Here is a 14,828-nt window from a genome sequence, read left to right as displayed (position 1 = left end):
GGAAGGGCTGCTTGGGGTGTCGTGTGTTGGTTTTACTCGTGGTTCAGGAGGTTGGGGGCGGCTCCTCTGTGTAGGGGGGCACCCAGGGCTCAGAGCCAGAGGACCTGGCTGGGTCAGAATCGAGCCCTGCCACTGACGGGGGCTGTGACCACAGGCGAGTGGCCCATTTTCTCTGAGCTGCTGTTTCCTGGTCTGGAAACCAGCAGATAGAGCAGTCCTACCTCGCAGGCTATTGTGAGGATTCTGCAAGAATGAATTGTGAAATCGTGAGTGGGCTGCATGGTGGGCCAACAGCAAATGGAAGTGTCCCCAGGATGAACAGAGGGGCCTGGGCCGGGGGGTGGCATGGAGGGTGCAGAGGGGATTTCTCTGGAGGGCCAGGCTCCCCCTGGAGGAGACTGTGGGCTGGGGTGGGGTTGAATCACCTCCCCCTACCCTGGGGTGCTGACCTGAGAGCCTGAAAGGAGATACTGGCTCAGGCTGGGGTGGGGTTGAACCACCTCCCCCACCCTGGGGTGCTGACCTGAGAGCCTGAAAGGAGACACCGGGTCAGGCTGGGCCCCGAGGCCCAGGGCCTGTAACAAGATCTGCTGCCACCTGCCCGAGACACCAGCCCGTCGGGTTCATGTTTGGTAGCAACTCAGCGCTGTTTGCTGCCTGACAACTGGGCGGGGCCCCACTCCACGAGGGTGCGAGGTCTCACCTGCTCTGCCCTGAGCCCGGCACTGTGCCCAGGGCCCGCCGTCAGTCACCCTCTCGGCACCCGCATCCCCAGGTCTCCAGGGAGGTGGTGGGAACACAGAACCGGTATTTCAATTCCATCCAGATACCCCTCTTGACTCTGCCCCATCCTGCGCTGAGAGGGGAAGATCAGACCCCTGCGTGACTCTCAGCCTGACGCCTGACCTGGCAAATGCCACAGCCGTGCCCACACAGGGATTAGAACAAAGTGCAAGTTGCTGAATGTGGTGGAGCATCGCGCCTGTAACGGGAGCTCAGGGAGGGGCAGGGCTATGGGGCGGGGGTGGGGTGGGGGGTGGGGAGTCTCCAGAAATTCCTGAGATCATCCATTTCCTCTTCCCTCCCTCCCTGGATCTCAGGGAGGAGGGGGCCTCTGGCCACATCTCATCTACCTGCTGCTCCTCCAGGAAGTCTTCCCCAAGAATGGCGCCCTCTGCTCACACCACCACCTTGACACCATGCTCCTTACTATGGGCTCTTGAATGCCACCCCTGACCCACCCCTCTTAGACTGAAAGAGACAGTGTCCCTGGCTCCTGCCCTGCTCTGTGATTTCCCACAGGACCGCAGCTCAAAAGAGTGTTGGCAGGAGGATGCAAAAGCAGGCGCACTGGAGGCCTTTATGTACTTAGTGACCTGCTTAGGGCCACACAGGCTGGGGTGTCTGGTCTCAGGAGTGCACGGTGACTCTGAGGGGCCCCTCGCTGTTAGGAATACAGGTTCCCTGCCGAAGTACAGGGCACAGGGCGGGGGCAGGAGCTGCAGCCTGGGGTGGGGATGAGGGGGAGGGAGGGTCCTGCCGGCCTTTGTCAGAACTGCCACTGCACGCTGTCACCCTGTTAACGCAGTGCCTGTCCCCCGAGTGGGGGCAGGCAGCGGGAAGGCCTGGCTGTGTGGGGGAGGTGGTCCTGGGAAGCAGCCCCGGGGCTAGGCCAGCTGCAGGCCAGGCCTAGCGCTCCCTCCCCACCCCTCCCCTCAAGTATTTATAGAAGTTATTTTGGGAATTTTCTTTCTGAGCTCAAGGCACATTCCTGGGATTCTGTCACAGCCTTTCCAGCTGGGAAGCCGGGCATCAGCTGGAGGCTGCTGGAGCCTCCTGGTCCCTGGAGCCCCCTGCTTGGGGACCCTGGGGCTGCAGGAAGGAGCCCCGGGCAGGGCCAGCTCTGAGGCAGCTCCAGGAAGACTCCTCCTGTCATCCCAGGGTTGAAGTGGGGGCGAGGGGGTGCTGGCACGCCCCTCAGGGAGGCCTACGTTCCAGCCAAGCCCAGGCCCTCTCCTGCTCTCCAAATTCTTCCAGGTGTGTCAGCCGCAACCTGCCCAACCAGACTGGGAATGAGGAATCTGCCCCGGCTGAGAACCTAGCCCACGCATGGCCACGCCCCGCCTGGAGCTGGGCAGCTCCAGGGCCACAGGAGGCCCACCTACCTCCCTGTTGTGGGGAAGGGCACGACTCCTTCTAGACCCACCCAAGGCCTGGCTGATGAGCTCCCCATGGCTCTCAAAGGAAGAGACCCCTGCTGAGAGAGAGAGCCCCCAGACTCCCTCAGAGCCCAGCTGTGTGTGGCGGAGCGGGGGTGGGGGGTGCTGTGCTCTTCACACCTGTGCCTCCCTCCCTCCTGGGGCTCCACAGTGAGGCTTTCCTGGTGCTGCCTGTCTGCAGAGGCCACAGCCAGGCTCAAGGACAAGCACCAGCTTGGTGAGAGGGCAAGTCGCGACCTGGGCAGGGGGGCCCTTGCCCGTCCCAGGTCCAAGGCAGGGGGCTGGACCTTTTGGGGTTGGTTTCAGCCTGGGCTGGCTGGGGGCTCTGCCCACTCCGGAGCACAGCCGGGCCTGCAGGGCCAGGTCAGGAGACTGCAGCGAGGCCTCCGGACTTTGGGTTCCAGACGAGAACACTGATGGACAGTGATGGCAGACGCTGCCCTCTGAGCAGAAGGTGGAGCTTGAGGGGCTAGTGACAGGGGCTGTTTTGGGGTATGTTGGCCTCTGTACAAAGGGAAGGGGCTGAGCCCTGCTGAACCCTCCAGATGTGTAAATCTTTCCCCTGACCACTGATTCTGGGGTTAAAGTAAGCCAACAATGCCTACCCGTGGCTCTGTGCTGAGCCTGTGGCATGGACAGAAGGCTTCCTGTCCACTTCCTCATCAGGGTTGGCGTGGGCTTCAGAAGTCCACACACGGACCTAAGGTTGCCTACAAAGTCCTGGGGTGCAGGCAAGAGGACATGCCTCCACCTTCATGAGCCTGGGGCGAGGGTTCAGGCTGTGTGCTGGCTGCGCCAGCATGGGCATGGGGGGCTGGGCAGGGGCCGCTGGACCCGGGAGGCCCAGGCTGCGGGGACACACCCTGCACCCCCCATCCCCTCCTCCCTTCCCCTCCACTTCCCCATCAGGGACTGCAGACCTCAGGCAGCCTGGGGAGGGGCCAGGAAGAAAACTCACAAGAAAACTACTGCACCAGGGGGTCAAATAGCCAGCAAGACATTCCTACTGAATTTTCCTGTCAAACAGAAGCAATATTCCTGCCCGCTGGAGCTGGGGGAGGCTCAGACTCCGCCGATGAGGGGCTGTGTGTGCAGCCACACACACGCACAAGACTTCTGGGTCCTCCCATTCCTCGGGCTGCCTGGACGCTCTCAGCCCCTGCCACAGCTTAGGAAGCCAGCCGGGAGGGAGAAGCCTAGAGCAGGCATGGGGCCTGGAACCAGAGGCCCTGCTGTGCTATGGTACTGTCTACTTCATCCATCAACCCAGCCTAACAAGACTGTGGGCCCAAGCGCAGGGCTTCTCCAGAGCCTGGCCTTCCCAGTTCTTCCTCTCCAGCAGCCTGAGGGCCCAGCCACCCCTTTAGCTACAGAGCCTCACCCGTAAGAGGGGGTCTCAAGTCCCCCTCGTCTCTCAACACAGACTCTAGCCCACTGGGCCAGCTGCCCTTGCTCTCAGCCGAGGTCAGCCTGGCCTCGCCTTGTGCATACTCGTCCCATCCACAGGGCAGCTGGGGCTGACATCCTGCACCTCTGTGCCTTGGCCAGAGTCACTCACTGTGCTCTGAGAGAACAGAGCAACTTGGCTACAATGAGTGTCGGAGACTTGACTCTGGGCATCCTCTCCCCTCTGCAAACCAAGAGCATCTGAACTTGGCCTGGGAACCACACTTCAAAATGAAAAAGGAAAAGGTAAAAGCTTTCATAACAGCATAGGAAACCATAAACAAAACAAAAAGATAACCTACAGACTGGGAGAAAATATTTGCAAATGATGTAACCAACAAGGGATCAATCTCCAAAGCACACAAACAGTTCATGCAGCTCAAAAGCAAAAAGAACAACTGCCATGGCAGTGATGTCAAACAGCCCAGTCAAAGGTGGGGCTCAGGCCACCTGGTCTGCCTTGTGAATGGCACCAAAAATATGCCCAATGTTGACTTGTCCTTTCATCATCTGAACACTAAGACTATCCCCTGGAGGTCACATTATTATCCCCATTTGATAGAAGAAAAACTGAGCTAGCAAGAAGATGTAATCTCCAAGTGCCCCCACAACCCAGGGGCTGGCAGGGCTGAGCCTCTGTGTGGTCCTACCCTCCAGGACTGGGGCTTCCCAGGTGCTCAGCGGTAAAAAATCTGCTTGCAAGGCAGAGATGGAGGAGACCTGGGTTCAGTCCCTGGGTTGGGAAGATCCCCTGGAGAAGGAAATGGCAAGCCACTCCCGTATTGACCTGGAGAATCCCAAGAACAGAGGAGCCTGGCAGGCTACAGTCCATGGAATCGCAAAGAGTCGGACACAACAACTGAGCAACTAACACTTTAAGTTTGGCAAAAATGGCTTGGCTTTTCAAAAAGTGAGTTTGTAGTGAATCAAGATAGAATATGTGTACAGAGGGAGAGGGGACGACAGAGGACGAGTTGGTTGGATGGCATCACTGATTCAATGGACGTGAGTTTGAGGAAGCTCCGGGAAAATGGTGAAGGACAGGGAAGCCTGGCATCCTGCAGTCCGTGGGGTCACAAGGAGACTCGCAGGCACTCACCATCCAGGCTCGGGGACGGGACCCTGGGGGGCTGGGAGGAGCTCTGTGCAGGTGGAGTTTACCTCTCTGACCTCAGAGAGCAGAGCCTTCTGGTTGGATTTCTGGAGCACCTGCAAAAGGCCCAACCCAGAACCTCAGGTTTGGGTGGGGCAGAGCCCTGGTGCTTGCTAACTCAGGCCCTGCCTTGGGGAATCTCAGAGGGATGATGGCGGGGAGCTTCTGAGGACTTAAGTCGTGAAGTGGCACACCCCAGCCTAGAGAGAGGGAGGCAAGAAGCTCTCTGGGGTCATGGCCATGCTCTTGATCCCCAAGTCCACTTAAAGACAGCCACGTTGGGAGCCACAGGGAGAGAATGCACGTGTGCATGCATGCTCAGTCACGTCCAACTCTTTGACCCTGTGGATTGCAGGATCCTCTGTCCATGGGATTATCCTGAAAAGAACACTGGAGTGGGTTGCCATTTCCTTCTCCCGGGGATCTTCCCGACTCAGGGACTGAACTTGCGGCTCCGGCATGGCAGGCGGATTCTTTGCCACTGAGCCACCTGGGAAGGCAGGGGAATAATTCATCAGCCGCTCTCATAGAGGACAGTGGATGACGAAACACTGTCTCCCCCATCCCTGATATGTGGAATCCAGAAAGAAATGATACAAATGAACTTATAAAGCAGAAACAGAGTCAGAGCTAGAGAACTAACTTAGGATTTATGATTATGGGGCTTGGGGAGAGGACTGGGGGAAGGGATAGTTAGGGAGCTCTATTTGTAAACAAATATATCCACTATATTAATAATGGATAACCAACAAGGACCTCCTGTATAGCACATGGAGCTCTGCTCAATGTTCTGCGACAGCCTGGATGGAAGTGGGGTTTGGGGGAGAATGGATACGTGCGTACGTGTGGCTGAGTCCCTTCACTGTTCACCCGAAACTCACCACCTTGCTAATGGCTATATCCCAGTACAAAAGAAAAGATTAAAAAGAGAAAAAGAAACACTGTCTTCCCGGCTTTCCAGGGGCATCTGGAGAGAGAACAGGCCAGGTCGCGAGGCCAGGACTGCTTCAGAAATCACATCTCTGGGAATTACATCACAGGAGCCGAAGCTCATGCAGGGCTGTTTCCTCCTGTGGTTGGGGTGCCTGAAGAGGAAAGGGTTCTGGGGAGATCGGGCAGCAGGAGCTGGAGCTCTGTCCCAAGAAAGAAGCATTACCAAGAACAAGGGCCAATGAGGAGCAGGGCAGCCTGGTAGGAGAGGGGCCAGGAAATCCCACGCCCCCAGAACCTGTCCCTGATAGAGAAGAGGGTGGGGTGCCACCCACAAACACAGGCGGCAGGGATACAGTCATGGCTGTCCGCTTCTGGCTGAAACTTTCAAGCTGCACTTGGAGTGAGACAGGCTCTGCACTGAAGCATCCATTCTCCCAGCTCAGCCAAGCGGAGGGTAGGGAGAGTGAGGCGGTGGGTGGCCAGGGCGAGTGACCCGCCTATCACTAAGGTCAGGTCACCTCAAAGGAGCCCCCTCTTGGGAGGTTCTCAGGGACTTGATGACTCCTCAGTCACTGCTGGGCCCCGCGCCTTCCCTCAGCATCCCTGCTTCCTAGGAAGTCCCCTCTCGGCCCTTACCTAAGTGCCAAGCTGACACAGACCGACGGGGAGTGACTCCCATTATGCAGTACCATGGTGAAAAGGATCCCAAGATCCCATCTGTGCTCAGTGGGAAAAAGTGCTGTGACCGATTAGTGATGCCTGTTTTGGGCAAGGGACTAGAGAGTGTGGTGGGTGTGCTGTGTTCTGCCTTCTCTGGTACCTTCTCTGGTACTGCACTGCAGACTTTCAGAAGTGCTTTCTCATGAATCAGCTCATTTGATTATAACACCGCTGGTCTAGGAATGATGAAGCTCATTATTCATTTATAAAAGGAGACATTAGGATCGTGGAAGCCAAGTGTGTCTTTTCCTAAATCACTCAGGTGAATTAGGGCCAGAGCTAGGATTAGATCCCAGATGTTCTGAGTCTCAGGACAGGACAAGGACGACACTGAGATCAGGGAATGCTGGAGACCAATACACCAAAGCGTTCATGTGTCTTTAGGAAAAGAGTGCTTAGTAAATCTTCCCCAGGCTTGAAATTTGCTATTCTTTATGCATATGTGTGGGATGCTGGCAGGAACACAACGTGTGGAAAGGGGATAGGCTGCCTACGCTGCAGCCGATGCCCCTCTGGTTGCCTGTAACTTCACAGTGGGCAGTCCTTTCTCAGATTGCATCAAATCAGCAAGGCACCCCGGGAAGAGAAAAGGGGCCATTTCAGAAACATCTGTAGGGAGCCACTCTGGACAGCTACTTGGTTACCATGGAAACCCACCCTTGGAAACTGCCTCAATTTCAGGAAAATAGCTACAAACAATAATAAGCATAAATGAAAAATGGTACACTGCTGCTTCAAAATTGTTCTTGTTACTGGATTTGGCTGGGTTTTCCCGGAGGGCTGAGACAGTAGGCTCGTATCTGTGACCGTAGGGGCAGGCAGCTGTCTGCCTGGCTGCAGGCCGAATGACAGCGCCTGCATCCTCTGGCTCCTTAATCAAGTTTCTGGATGTGACCTTGGGGGAGGCATCTATCAGAGAAGCTAATGTCTGAAGTGCAGGGGGAAGGACAATGTGCTTTGCAAGAAACAAACATTTGCTGAGCAGACTGGAAGGCAATACAGCGCCAGGTGGAGGGAACCTGGACCAGGCTGAGATGTTGCTACATGGGCCTGAGCTAGGAATCAAGAGATCAGGCTGAGATGGGAATCCCTGCTTTCAAGGACTCTTGGGGTTAGCAAGGAACTTATAAAGATGACCTGGTCCAGCTCCTCCTCCATGGGATATTTACATTCTCTGGGCAGCATCCTCACCAGATGATTCACGAGTCTGTCCTTCGACTATGCCAAGAGTTAAACCATTCTACTCAGGAAAAAAGCAGACCCCTTGTGGCAGTGATAACCCTTCAGCCATCTGGACCCATTCCCCTGGGGCTACCGTGTTGTCCATGGGGCAGACATCAGTGACACCTTCACGGCTGTGCTCCGCAGAGAGTTCTTAAAGCAGGGTATCTAGGTAGAATCCAGACCCCGAATGTGCTGTAACTATGGGCTCCTAAATTATACTTCAGAAATCACTGTACCTGCAGGCCTGTCCACTTTTAGGTCATTACATTTATCCTGATACCTGCTCTTTGAAAGCAGGTAAGGACGGCAAGGAAAGAGTCCTCCCTAGGTTCTACTCGACCACCTGTCAGAGACATTCCCTGGACCAGAGAGTCCCCGCTGCACAGGGGGTCCTGAGAAGGGGCTTTGCCAACAAAGGTCATCTAGTCAAAACTATGGTTTTTCCAGTAATCGTGTATGGATGTGAGAGTTGGACTATAAAGAAAGCTGAGCGCCAAAGAATTGATGCTTTTGAACTGTGGTGTTAGAGAAGACTCTTGAGAGTCCCTTGGACTGCAAGGAGATCAAATCAGTCAATCCTAAAGGAAATCAGTCCTGAATATTCATTGGAAGGATTGATGCTGAAGCCAAAACTCCAGTACTTTGGTCACCTGATGCAAAGAACTGACTCTTTGGGAAAGACCCTGATGCTGGGAAACATTGAAGGCGGGAGGAGAAGGGGACGATAGAGGATGAGATGGTTGGATGGCATCACTGACTTGATGGACATGAGTTTGAGCAAGCTCCGGGAACTGGTGAAGGATAGGGAAACCTGTTGTGCTGCAGTCCATGGGGTTGCAAAGAGTCGGACACGACCGAGCGACTGAATTGAACTGAGAAGGGGCTGACTTTCCCTTGATCACCCAGGAAAAGAACAGTAAAGCCAGGGCAAAAAAACCAACCTCCTACTCCCAACTGCCGAGCCTTCCCACAGGAGAGGCACTGAACCCCGGACACCCACACCCTGGCCTGCATGTCCTAAGGTTAGGGGCCGTTGGCCCCTCTTAGCACCCCGAGGCCATTCTGCATGTGTGCTGAGTCAGGCCTCACACAACAGTCCACCCCAAGACACTGCCTGAATCCCACAAGGAGGCACGGAGCTCCTCTCAAATGGGGGAGGCAGCCCCGTGATCAGGCAGGGCCTGGGGATGAGGGCATTTTGGTATCTGTCTAGAATCTGCAGGGCAAGAACCTGATGAGTACCTACAGTGCAAACCCTTGGGGCTAGATGGCCTTACAGAAACACACCAAGAGGAAGTCACAAAGAATCAGCCAACCCTCCCAGATGTTTTCATCCACTCAGGCAGGGGATTGCAAGGGAGTGGCCTGCCATATGGTCTCTATTCTCCCAACAGGGCAAGGAGGAAGCCATCTCCCACAGATACCAGGGCACTGCAGGCAGGGGAGGGGGTGAGGAAGGGAGGGGGGCTCTGAAGCCATCTGAGGAGGTGCGGGGCTGACTTACCAGGCTGTGCATGATACGCACGCCGTCAGGGTTCACCGTGAGCGCCTCCTTGTACAGCTGCTTGGCCTCCTCCAAACTGCCCTTCATCTCGGCCAGCCGGCCCCGCATGTAGAGCACCGAATGCGAGGTGGGAAAGAGGCCCGCTGCCTCCTGGATGCAGAAGTCTGCTTCCTTGAGGTGCTGCTGCTCCATGAACAGCTCGGCTGTGAAACCAGAAGGGCAGGTGAGGCGGCGGGAGAAGTCAGAGGCGGTGGCCCCCTCCCACATCTGACCGTCCGCCCCCGGAGTTCAGGAGCCGGGCTTGGGTGATGGCACCAGCCCCCTGGAACAGCACAGGATGGGCTCACTCTGGGGCACGGCCGTAGCACCAGGCAGTGGTTTCTGAGTGCTCACCCTGCGGCAGGTTCATGCCATGTGCTGCACGGAGACCAACTCTGCTGACACGCCCAAAACCCTACAGAACCATCACTTCTGTTACCCACTTCGGGGAGGAGGAAACGGGCGCAGAGAGGCTGAGGAACTCTCCTAAGGCCACAGGGAGAGAGAGCGATGGAGCCAGGGTTCACACTGGGCTGTCTGACATCAGAGCCTGGCAGTGGGGGCATGAGTGGGGTCCCCTGCAGCTAAGTCTTTGCTCGGGTCCTGTTCATCACTTGTTCATCTGCTCCCCATGTGTCTGGGGACAGGGTGGGGGGCAGATGAGGTGGCTCCCCAGGGATGCCAATGGACTGAAGAGCTAACTCTGCCTGCATCATCAGGACGAGGAGAGCTACATGCTGCTGCCAAAGATGGGACTGGAAGGAAGTCCCGAGGGTGCCTGCGAAGGGGCAAGGCTGGGACTCAGAGAAGCTAGAAAGCCACCAGTACATACTGAGAGTTGACTGTGGACCCTGGGCCAGGCAAGCATCTTCTCATAGGTCTGGGAGGGAGGCAGGTTCTCTCCCGCGCCCCAGGCTGATAGAGGGAGGACCTCACCCCAGCCCCTTGGCAGAAGGTGCAGCTCCCGGCCTCCCTCCAGATTCAGGACTTTCCATCCCACAGAGAAACGACGTCTTTCAGCCTACTGGCAGGGAAGATCTCCCCACAACCAGTGTGCCTTCTGGCTCCAGAGCAATAGAAAACGGGGCAGTTTCTCCAACCCTGGCCCAGCCCACACAAACGCACATTTCAAACCCACGCTGCACAGGCACACACCCACTGCAGTTGCTTTTAGAAACGCAGTGCCCTGGGGTTGCCTTGCAGCCCACTCAGCCCGCCTCCCATGGCAGCCTGGGCTCGGGTGCCCCCCTCGGGGGCTGGTGCCCCACACAGATGGGAGGGGACACAGAAGGGCAAGCAGAGCCTGGCTGGTGACTCTGCCAAGAGCTATTCCCAGCAACGGCCGAGAGCTGAGGTCACACTGGTTCAGATGAGGTCTGGGGGTCGGGGGTGGATAACAGACCTTCCAAAGGAAGCTACCAGAAAGAGGTGGAAAACCCAGGCCCAGGCAGCCCACCTTCTTTTTCTAACAAGAAGCAGGAGGAGGCCTAATAACAGCCTTGACTGTGCACACAGCACCGGGGCACCCAGCGTGAATGCAGCCTAAGATCCACTGGATAATCAAAGCAGCTTGAACAGTGCAGAAGGCTTTCTGAGCGGGGTACTCTTTGCCTTTACTGGAGATGGAATGTGGGAGAATCAGAGAATTAACTCAGAGGAGCCAGGCTGGCATGATAAGGTGAGAGAACAGCACAGGCTCCTGTCCTCAGAGACGGCCTGAACCGGAGCCGCCGCCTGGCCTCTCCACCGGCTGCCTTCATACCTGCATCCAGCATCCGGCTGCTAAGGACCGACCGTGTGCCTGGCCCTCCCACGAGAAGGAGAAAGAGAGGTCGGGGAAGGGGAGCAGCTGAGCCACCAAACCACTGGAGTGACCAGGGCAGTGGAGTGACAAGTGCCATGGCTGAGTGTTTGGGGCACTCAGATGGGGTCGGGCCAGCTGGGCTGCTTTGATCAGGGGAGTCTTCCTGGGGGAGGTGGCATCTGAGCTGGGGCCTGAAGGCACAGGGGCACTTGGCCTGGCAGAGAGGAGAAGGGAGGCCACGCTGGGCTGGGTCTGGAGGGCTGGGCAGGTTTTTCCGGGGCCACAGGGGAAAAGGAAGGGAGGAAGTGTGAGCGGTGGGGGTGGGGAGGCCTGTCCCGCACCAGCCCCTGGGCTGCTGTGTCCACCGCCAGGAGCTGAGCTCAGAAGAGAGCTGGGCTCTCTCCTCCCCTGGACCTTGTCCCCGCAGCCCTCCTCGGGCCTGGCCCACCTGCCCGCCTGGTCCTGGCCCGGCTCATTAAGCTGTTTACATCTTGCTGCCCTGACTCCTGAGCCTCGTCCCTCCCTTGGGATCTCTTCACAGTGCCTGCATATCAACAGATTTTGTTACGAGGATCCCCAGCCCCCTCCTTCCTCGGGGCCCTGGGCTTCGTCCCAGCCACACAACGGAGGACATGCCCTGAAAAATAGGTAGGGCTGCTCTGCTCTGATGGACTTCATCACCAGTCAGGCAGGAGACCAGATGCCACAGGACAGAGCCAGAGGCGAGGGCCAGACGGCCCCCAGCAGACCCACTGCCCTGCACACAGACCCTCAGGTCGGAGGGCCGCAAATGTACCCCTTTTGTCTAAACTCAGCCTCCCTGGGCAGCTGTTTTACCAAACATGGTGCTCCCCAGCCAGCCAGCCTCGGCTGCAGAAGGAGCCCTATGGCACAGTGCCCGCCCACTGCCCAATCCTCTACCTCCCAGCCTGGTGACCAGGGCCCCAGGGTGTCCACAGCCAGCCCAGTCTCCCCTGGCCAGGGCTGGATAAGCACCCACTACCACTGGATTTTCCTTGGATTCTCATAGTCGAGGTCATCCCTCCAGCACGGTCCTCGCAGCCCCCTCAGTGTCAGAGGCTCCTCTCTGATCCCCTTGGTCCCTTCTCTCTCCCCCTCCCTCCTGGTCTCCACTTCTCTCGGCTTCCTCTCTTCCTACCCTGGCCCTGACCTCCTCTCCTGTCTGTGTGTTTCGGCTTTTCTTCTTCCCTCCATCTCTCCCCACCCGCACCCCCCTCTCTGCTTTCTCTCAGCAGGCTCCAAATGGAAAACATCTGTTCCCTGGAGCTTTGCAACAGTCCCTTTTATTATTTTTTTCTGAGGCATCCTGATCTAACCCTGCACCCAGAGCTGGCTCCAGTCTCCCGGTCGTTCCTGCCAGTTCCGAGCCCTCTGTGCTGGGAGGAGGGCTTTCCTCGGCTGGTCCTGAGGAGCAGGGTGAAAGAGGGCCCAGAGGGCCCAGGGCCAGGCCTGAGGCCTTGGAGGCACCTCCCCAGGTGAGACGGCTTCCTAGAGGCCCCCCAGCCCGGAAACCCCAGAAAGGAAGGGGGGCCACCCAGGCTAAAAGGGCAGAGCCCTTCCAGGGCAGGAGATAACGTTAGACCCTAAAAAGAATCCACCTTGAGCTCCAAGTGCCGGCGGGCGGTGTCTCCAAAAGTTGTCCCTTAAAGGAAATAAGCATTTCCCTATATGGGTGCCCAGAATAAAGGAGAAGGAAGGGTCGGGGAGGGCAGGGGAGGAGAGAGAGTAAGAGTAACAGAGAATCCAAAGGTCTGAAGGGACTTTTTGGGTTAGCCTGGGACCCAGGGTGCGTGACGCATTGACTCAGGCCACACGGCGTCAAGGCCCTGTGGTCCTGCGTGCCCGACTTCCTGTCCTGGGAGCTCTCCTCACGAACTCAGGAGGAGGGGTTGACTGACAGAGAGGAGGGAAGAAGGACAAGAAGGAGCACAGGAAGAGAGGACGCGGGAAGGGGGCATATAAGGCCAGAGGGAGAAGGGAGACTGGAGGGAGAGAAGGGAAGAAATGAGGAGGAAACGGAAACACGAGAGTCGGGGGAGCCTGTTGGACCAAGGGTCAGATGCAGCTTCTGTCTCCACTGTGAACACTGCCCTACGGCCCCACCCAGGTCCCCAGTCTGCCTGGCCAACAGCAGGGGCAGCACCCACTTTCGAGGCCATCTAAAGAGCCAGGGCACCAGCGCCCAGATGGTGTGGATCTGCCATCTGGAAGCTGAGACTCAGGCCAATTTTCCCCGGACACAGGAACGCCCACAGCTGCCCGCGAGCCCTTGGACCCCCAGGGCAAGGGGACTCTCCCTGCACCCACAGCCCTCTCTAGCATGCTCTTAGCTCCCAGAGACGTGAGCTGCAGAGAGGAAGGTAGGTCTTCCTGCCCTTCTGGAAGGCACCTCCCGACACTCAGGATCCTGGAGCATCTATGGGGCCGGGTGATTCCCCCATTTTCACACAAATCCACTGCCAAAGAGGAGGCATTTTTGAAACTCATCTCTCAGGCAGAAACCCTCTGAGGCTTCTCACTTCAGACTGGAATGGGAAGGAGTCTTGAAGAGGTTGGGGGGGTGGGGGTGGGGCAGGAGGACAGTTGGGAGATGAGGGATACATTTCCCAACCTAAGTGCGGGTTAATGATGGAGCTTACTGCCAAGACAGACTGGGATGCAATTAATCTTGAACCAAACTGGGAGATTAGCTCATTCCAAAATGATAAAGGGCGATAGTCTTCTCTTCCTGGAAATCTGGTGCAGCTGGAGGAATCTTTAGGCTGGGTGGGTGGGGGTGGTCATGGGGGTTGCTGATGACAATACTTGTAGCTTGGGTCAGGTGGGGGTGTGGAGGCTTAGGGTGATCTGCTCCTGGCAGTCCTTCATTCAAGGGGTGCTCAGCACATGCTTGCTGGTGATGATGATGGCCACGGGAGGGGAGGGGGCTCATGCAGTGAGGATTCTCCAGAATCCTCCCATGCTCAGAATGGAAGACCTAGGCTACCTTCTTGCTTCCCTTTTTGCCTGTGGCAGCTACCCACCAGTCTCTCCTCCTTTCTTCTATAATGACAGATCCCCTGATTTTTGATGGGGCACATGTATACCCAGAATAATGGCATCTCCCAGAGTCCTTGGCAGGTAGATGTGGTCATGTGACTAAGTTCTGGCCAGTGGATCATGAGGGGAAGTGATGTATGCAAATTCTAGGACATGTCCCTCCAGGGACGGGGTGTCCCCTTCTCCCACCCTTCCTGGTTAAGCCTTGGAATGTGAATGTGGTGGAGAGCCACCTTGGATCACAAGGACAAGAGCGACACCGCAGTAAAAGCAAAGCCAACAAAACGGAAGGAACCTGGGTCCCGGACCAGGAGAGCAGAGCTGTCATCCTAGTCAAGGCTGCCATCTCTGAATTGTTACAGAAGGCAAGAGAAGTGTGTACCTTATAGAAGCCACTGCTATTCTGCATGGGTCACACACCCCAAGCTTGTCGCCTAATGCCACACAGCCCAACCCTCACTTTGCACCACAATTCAAGCACTTGGATTTTGTTCTCAGAGTTCTCCGTGGGCCAAATGTCTAAGATAATTCCAGAGAAGAAAAGCTAATGTGCAAATTAATGAAGAATGTTGGCTTATACCAAAATTCCCAAGTCTAATTATAGGCTTCAGGAAGGCCTTTAACCTTACTTGGAGTTACCAGAACATACTGCCACCCTAGCAGAAAGCAGCATTTCTCAGAGATGCAAGCAGCCTTGTAAAATGCAGAAAGGTTGTTATCTGCTAA

General features: G+C 56.6%; 1 protein-coding gene across 2 annotated transcripts in view; it reads right to left on the bottom strand.

Annotated features, from left to right (window-relative positions):
• Positions 1–14,828, bottom strand: part of TTC7A (tetratricopeptide repeat domain 7A) — a 122,848-nt gene that overhangs the window by 3,971 nt on the left and 104,049 nt on the right. For both annotated transcript variants that reach the window (XM_019970104.2, XM_019970106.2), the window contains one exon: positions 9,200–9,402. In XM_019970104.2, coding sequence (XP_019825663.2) covers positions 9,200–9,402 — 203 coding nt within the window. The remainder of the gene's footprint in view (positions 1–9,199; positions 9,403–14,828) is intronic.

This window comes from Bos indicus, chromosome 11 (genome assembly GCF_029378745.1).
Source record: "Bos indicus isolate NIAB-ARS_2022 breed Sahiwal x Tharparkar chromosome 11, NIAB-ARS_B.indTharparkar_mat_pri_1.0, whole genome shotgun sequence".
NCBI classification, from domain to species: Eukaryota; Metazoa; Chordata; class Mammalia; order Artiodactyla; family Bovidae; genus Bos; species Bos indicus.
Note: the sequence above shows the minus strand (reverse complement) of the source record. Positions and strands in the feature narration are given on the sequence as shown.